The 7081-nt window shown below is 34.5% G+C and overlaps 1 protein-coding gene and 1 pseudogene across 1 annotated transcript; one reads left to right on the top strand and one right to left on the bottom strand.

Moving 5' to 3' along the window:
* The first annotated feature begins 5242 nt into the window (after positions 1-5242).
* Positions 5243-6804, top strand: LOC9298560 (cationic amino acid transporter 4, vacuolar). Its single transcript, XM_021010339.1, has 5 exons — positions 5243-5419; positions 5559-5667; positions 5940-6052; positions 6284-6359; positions 6441-6804. The coding sequence occupies exons 1-5, from the start codon at positions 5269-5271 to the stop codon at positions 6586-6588; spliced, it is 597 nt and encodes a 198-aa protein (XP_020865998.1). The 5' UTR covers positions 5243-5268; the 3' UTR covers positions 6589-6804.
* LOC110224273 lies at positions 6743-6901 on the bottom strand (annotated as a pseudogene).
* Positions 6902-7081: the final 180 nt, after the last annotated feature.

The following is a 7081-nucleotide window of genomic DNA, read 5'->3' as shown; positions in this document are numbered from 1 at the left end:
AGAGAAGCGGCGGAGGTGAGTGAGCTTGAAGAAGACGAAAACCTAACTTCTGGTCGTATACTTGTGGAAGAGAAGCGACGGAGATACAAAACTCTCTCTCGCAATCTCAACAACTCTTCTACTAAATTCTATTTCTTCCTTGTGAGAGAAATCAAAACTCTCTGTTTTTGCTTCTTCTTCTTCTGTGAAATAAAGGTCGCTGCTAAGAAGAGGAATGAGTCTAAGCAAAGAGGCTGAGCAAAATCCTTCAGATGATGTCACCGAAGAACGATGGGCTCAAATCTGACTTTGGAATGGGCTTTCTTGTATCGGGCCTTTTTTGATACCAAATCCACAAGGTACATATTCCTTTCTTCATTCTTATTTTTGTTTTTGTTTCCTTTTATTTTTCTTTAAGATTAGTTTAAATATTACATTAGTGTAGAAATATTAAGTGTTAGTCAAACTAAATCATTTAAAAATACTAATTATTTTCACTTAAACTATATAAATTTCACTAAAATTTTTAAAAAATTTAACACTTAAACTTTTAACTAAAACCATGTTAGATTCACTATTATTTTTTTAAAATTAGTTTAAGTGTTAAATTTTAAAAACGTCGAAAACTAACCGCGCCTAGGCATCCCGTCCTTAATTGGTCCGTAAGTTTTGGTGCTCGAAGTTCGGCAATGTTTTCACGTAATATAGATTTAATACTTAAACTCATTTTCAAAAAAATAATAGTGATTTTGGCTAAAATTTAAAACAAATTTAACATTTAAACTTTAAGAAAATAATGTTTTTAAAACTAAAACCATGTCAATTTCACTAAAACTTTTTAAAAATTAGTTTAAGTGTTAAATTTTAAACACGTCGAAAACTAACCGCGCCTAGGCATCCCGTCCTCAATTGGTCCGTAAGCTTTGGTGTTCGAAGTTCGGCAATGTTTTCACGTAATATAGATTTAACACTTAAACTCATTTTTTAAAAATAATAGTGTTTTTAACTAAAATTTAAAACAAATTTAACATTTAAACTTTAAGAAAATAATTTTTTAAAACTAGAGAAATTGTTAAAAATGCCCCTTTTTCAATACCCCTTTTCAAAAATGCCCCCTTTGAGAGTCCATTTTTAAGTTTGCCCTCTTTTAATTTTTAATGACCATTTTACCCTTATTTGAAACAAAATTAGGTCCACAAAATACAAAATATTTTTTGGCGGGAAAAGTGATCCCGCAATTTTTCCGCGAAAACACTTGTAAAAAACCTTTAAAATACCTTGTAAAATTTTCCCGTAAAAAGTTTTCCGCCAAAAAAAAATTTTTGCGGGAAAAGTGATTCAGCAATTTTTTTGGCGAAATTTTTTGGCGGGAAAAATTTACAAGGTATTTTAAAGGTTTTACGAAGTATTTACAAGTGTTTTGTAAGGTTTTACAATGTATTTTAAAAGGTTTTACAAGGTACTTATAAAGTTTTATAAGGAATTTATAACTTGTAAAAAATTTGTAAAACCTTATAAAAAACTTGTAAAATCTTATAACTTGTAAAACCTTATAAAAAAGCTTGTAAAATCTTATAATATCTTATAAATAACTTATAAATACGTTGTAAAACCTTTTAAAATACATTGTAAAACCTTATAAATATCCTGTAAAAAACCTTTAAAATACCTTATAAATTTTTCCCGCCAAAAATTTAACGCCAAAAAAATTACGGAATCACTTTTCCCGCAAAAAAAAATTTTGGCGGGAAAAAATTTTACGGGAAAATTTTACAAGGTATTTTAAAGGTTTTACAAGTTTTTACAAGTGTTTTGGCGGGAAAAATTGAGGGATCACTTTTCCCGCCAAAAAATATTTTGTATTTTGTGGATCTAATTTTGTTATATTTCCTTATATATTTGTGATATCTTTTATTAAAATAAGGGTAATTTAGTCATTTTGTACATAAAAAGGGGTATTTTTAAAAATGGACAGCTAAAAGGGGCATTTTTGAAAAGGGGTATTGAAAAAAGGACATTTTTGTGAGTTTCCCTTAAAACTAAAACCCTATCAATTTCACTAAAATTTTTAAAAAATTAGTTTAAGTGTTAAATTTTAAACACGACGGAAACTAACCGCGCCTAGGCATCCCGTCCATAATTGGTCTGTAAGCTTTGGTGTTCGAAGTTCGGCATATTTTTACGTGATATATATTTAACACTTAAACTCATTTTTAAAAAAATTTAAAACAAATTTAACACTCAAACTTTTAGAAAATAACGTTTTTAAACCTAAAACCAAGTTCATTTTACTAAAAAAATTTAAAATTAGTTTTAAGTGTTAAATTTTAAACACGTCGAAAACTAACTGCGCATAGGCATCATGTCCTTAGTTGGTCCGTAAGCATTGGTGTTCGAAGTTCGGCAATGTTTCCACGTAATATAGATTTAACACTTAAACTCATTTAAAAAAAATAATAGTGATTTTGGCTAAAGTTTAAAATAAATTTAACACTTAAACTTTAAGAAAATATTTTTTTTAAAACTAAAACCATGTCAATTTCAATAAAACTTTTTAAAAATTAGTTTAAGTGTTAAATTTTATTCACGTCGAAAACTAACCGCGCCTAGGCATCTCGTCCTTAATTGGTCTGTAAACTTTGGTGTTCGAAGTTCGGCAATGTTTTCACGTAATATAGATTTAACACTTAAACTCATTTTTGAAAAATATATAATAGTATTTTTGACTCAAATTTAAAGCAAATTTAACACTTAAACTTTAAGAAAATAATGTTTTTAAAACTAAAACCATGTCAATTGCAGTAAAACTTTTTAAAAATTAGTTTAGGTGTTAAATTTTAAACACATCAAAAACTAACCGCGCCTAGACATCATGTCCTTGGTTGGTCCATAAGTTTTGGTGTTCGAAGTTCGACAATGTTCTCACGTAATATAGATTTAACACTTAAACTCATTTTTAAAAAATAATAGTGTTTTTGACTAAAATTTAAAACAAATTTAACAAAATAATGTTTTTAAAACTGAAATCATATCAATTTCATTGGTAGTTGGCCAAAAATGAAAATGTGCACATCCATAAAGCATTGGAGGCCAAACTTATTGATCCGAGCTTGTTCCATCACGTTCCTCCTCCAAACCCTAATCCTAATTTCTTCTTTACAATCCCTGTTGTCGAAATTTTCTTCGCTCAATTAACACTTTTCTCTTCTCCAGAAGGACGAAAATGGCGGTTTTGATTAAAATCACTTAATGCAACCTGAAGCTCTCTTTCTCCATTAGCTTCGTTGTCCAAATCCTCTTGACCTCACTCATCTTCTTGGTTCCTTTAGTAGTTACCAGAGCACGCTCGAGTTACTACCAACTAGAGTTGAATAATAACGGCGATGGTGTCTCCTTAGAAGACTTGGCCGATTTTGGGAGAAATTTGAGGAGCTGTTAACTTGTCTGAGCTCGATGGTAAAAAGCCAACTTTAACACTTGCGGTGGAATGTAGCGATTTGGTAGGTTCTGTTGAGAAGGTGAAAAAGAGTGTGTTGGATAAATGGTTACCATCTGATCTCTGTGGAATAGAGAGTGAGATTGATCAATGGAGGGATAAGCGAGTTAAGGAAATGGATTCTGGTTAAGAGGATTTGAAATCGATACTTGAATGGCTTGTGGATTTATGATGGAGTCTGATGCTAATGGCGTTGGTGATTATGAGCTGCAAAACTACAACATTTTGAGGGTACAGTCTTGATTCAAGTCTTGTCTTGTATGGAGAAGCAAATGGCGAGTACTTTGCTTTAAGCAGTGCATTTCAAGCTTGAGTAATAAGGATGTGAAGATGGAGAAGCCCTTTGCGAATACTTCAGCTGGCAAAATCTTTCCCTTCTTCGAGGTACGCTTGATTTTGAAACTACAATTGATTTCGGTTCGGTTTACATGGTTTTGAAATTAGAATTAATTTCGGCTCGGTTTGCATTGAAAAGTCACGCACGCGAGGCTTTTTAAAAAAGGAGCGAGTGTGTTTCAAAACAGGCCATTTGGTCTATGAAGATGATTAGTGGGTTCCCCAAAGAATCAGACTTTGTCTCACTCTCGCAGAAGAAAGATAATCCATCCGATTCGCCGAGAAGCAAGAAACTTGCAATGGCAGCAAACAAGAAGAAGAACAGTAAGGGTGGGCTTTCTATGTTCTTGAATCTTGACTGGTGCTCTTGATGATATTCCTAAACCCGTTGTTGCTCCTCTACCAAAGCCTAAGGTTGAAGGTCCTGTGTGGGGTGGAGCTAAGATTTCTAAAGGATTATCTTCCCTCCAGGATATTCAAGATGAACAAAGCAAGACCTGGCCTCATGAACCTGTTAGGACTACTAAAAATCAGTCAGGCGATGATTCTTCTGGTAAAACTGAAGTAAAGATTGCAGCTGTCTGATGTGGGAAAACGAACTCCTCCTTGGGCTTCCTCTGAAACTCCTCGTAACCTGTCTCGACCTTCTCTTAGAGATATCCAGATGCAGGAGGTACGCTGTCCTCTGTTGGAAGAATACTTGTACCGTTTCTAAAGAAACAGACTAGATTGTCTTTTGTTGCATCACCGTTTATGTTTTAGAGCTCATCTTTCTCTCGGTGTCTGTGTCTTGTATAATGCAGGTGAAGATGCAACAGTCTTTGTCCCACAGTCCAAAAACAAAAACACCAGGCTTCACTGTCGCAACCGAGCAAGGATCTCCATCAGATTTCGCTTGGAACTAATCGTTGGCTCAGATAGATGCTCCATCAGCAATACGATCAATCCAGATAGAAGAAAAAGCCATGAAGGATCTGGGCCGCTTCTACAGCAGCGTGAAGGTAGTCAGAAACCAGCCTTGATGATGTGAGTGAATGAGACATTACTTTTCAAGAGCTCCAATTCTCAAAAGTCAAAACTCAAAAAGTGTTGTAGTTGTTGTAATTGTACAGGGAACTGTTAGAACCAAGAACCTCACGGTGAAAATGAAGTTGTTTGATGCTCCTTGTCACCTCCAAGACAAGAGGGTCTTCGACGAAGCCTCTCAGCTCATATCTGCTCTGTTTAGCTGTCGGTGTTACCAACTTCGCAGTCAATGGAACCTCCGAGGTATTTTCCTGATCGTTTAATCACTATTATCTACTATACTCATGTAGACATATTTTAAACGGGTTTTGTTAATGGAGACAGAAAGATTGGGACTTGGTGAAAGAGATGGGAGAGACGTATCCTTCTGTTGTTCCTTGCTTTGGACTACATCCTTGGTATGGATTTTTTATGCACAGTATTTCCAATTGATGCAAAAAGTTTCAGATCAAAACCCGTTTAAATTTGAGATTTCTCAAACTTTGAGTGATACCGATGAAAGTGGAGCTGAAACTGAAAATTTTCTTGTGGATGCTATAGAATCTTCTGATTCCCCTCTACTTGGCAATGAAACTGCACGAGGTACTAAAATCATAAAATATGCTCAATCATGTAGTTACCATTTGGATATGTTGTAAAGATACATCCAACAATTCAATCTATACTGCTTTTTATCTGCATTTTAGAAATATAACTTTTTTGCTTCTTTTTAATTGAACAGATGAAAAGTATTTTGGAAAGAGAAGAAAAATTGCGTCATGGAGTATAGCTCTTGTGTGCATAGGTGTGCTAGGTCTTGCTTCAGCAGCTTCGGCTGAGCGTCTTCCAAGGTTGTTTCATCATCTGATATCTTATGTCTGTATAACCTGTTCTGCCCACATGTAATTACGTCTACTAAACAAATCTTTTAGTTTGGTTGATTAGCTTTGAACGACATCAGTACTACTTGCATGTCAAAGCGATAAGTATGCTCAATTAGAAAATGCATGCCTGTTTCAGAATTTTGTGAAGCACTTTTCAACTGCTGTGTGGAAAGATTTGCATGTTTTTATCTTTGTAATATGATTATAAACTCTAATGGGTTATTTCTTGTTTGTGGCAGTTTTCCTCGGTTCACTATATGTGGTGTCAGTGCCGTCATCTTGCTTGGCAGTTTGATTACTCTTGGCTACATCGACGAGGATGAAGAAAGGCACAACTTTGGACACAAAGGAGGTAAGGCCTGGAGCTTATTTAAGCCTTTTTTTTCTTATTCATACAGAACAAAAATTGGTTGGTCTCACTTTTTTAAAAAACTGCTGCTTGCTTAAGAGTTTCTATTCATTTGCTGAGTTGGTTATCACCTGGTTAGGACGGAGATTTTGAGGTTTTGGCAAAAACCATAAACTTGGATTTATACTTGAGCAGCGTTTTCTTACTGGCATTCTGTATATGATTCTATTTCAGGGTTTCTCTGCCCATTCGTCCCATACCTTCCAGTTCTTTGCATATTGATCAACACCTACTTGATCATCAACATTGGGTGAGTTAGTCTGATGGACCCATGTATGATACCAGTATATTGGGATGTTTCTTAACCCTTGCTGGTAATTTGTAATCGCAGAGCTGGGACATGGATCAGGGTCTTGGTATGGCTACTTATTGGAAGCATGATCTATCTCTTCTATGGCCGATCTCACAGCTTACTGAACAATGCGGTTTGCGTTCCAAGGACGACTTGTACCAGAAAAACAACAGATCATCTTGCTTAAGATTGGTGGTTCAATGCAGCAGCTGAAGGGAGTCGAGCTCAAGCTTTGTTGTTGCTGAAGTAGCATCGAAAGAGAATTAAACAGTTTGGCACAAGATTAAAATACATACAAGAACATTTCATGTACATTGTTTAGTCATTCAAAACGTATAATGTCATTTTTGTCCCAACGTACATTGGACTTTGAAGTAGTCCATTTAAAAACTCTCATGAATCATCATGGAACTAACATGAAAGAAGACAGTGTTGTGGTTAGTATACTATTGAGGATCGGATCATCAGCCTTATCGACTTAGGCAATGAGTTGAGACTTCCTTCACCTTAATTAAACTCAGCAGATTCTCTCAAAAAAAAAAAAAAAAAAAAAAAAAAGAAACAAAGGCAAAGAAAGAAAAAGGAAATAACAGAAAAAAGGAAATCTTTTATGTGACCGTTAATTAATTGTGATTAGCAATTTCTTTTGAACCTCTTTGCTTATAAATAGATGAGACATC

The sequence above is a fragment of the Arabidopsis lyrata genome, assembly GCF_000004255.2.
Source record: "Arabidopsis lyrata subsp. lyrata unplaced genomic scaffold ARALYscaffold_435, whole genome shotgun sequence".
NCBI lineage: Eukaryota > Viridiplantae > Streptophyta > Magnoliopsida > Brassicales > Brassicaceae > Arabidopsis > Arabidopsis lyrata.
The sequence above is the reverse complement of the archived record's forward strand: the minus strand, read 5'-3'. Positions and strand labels throughout refer to the sequence as shown.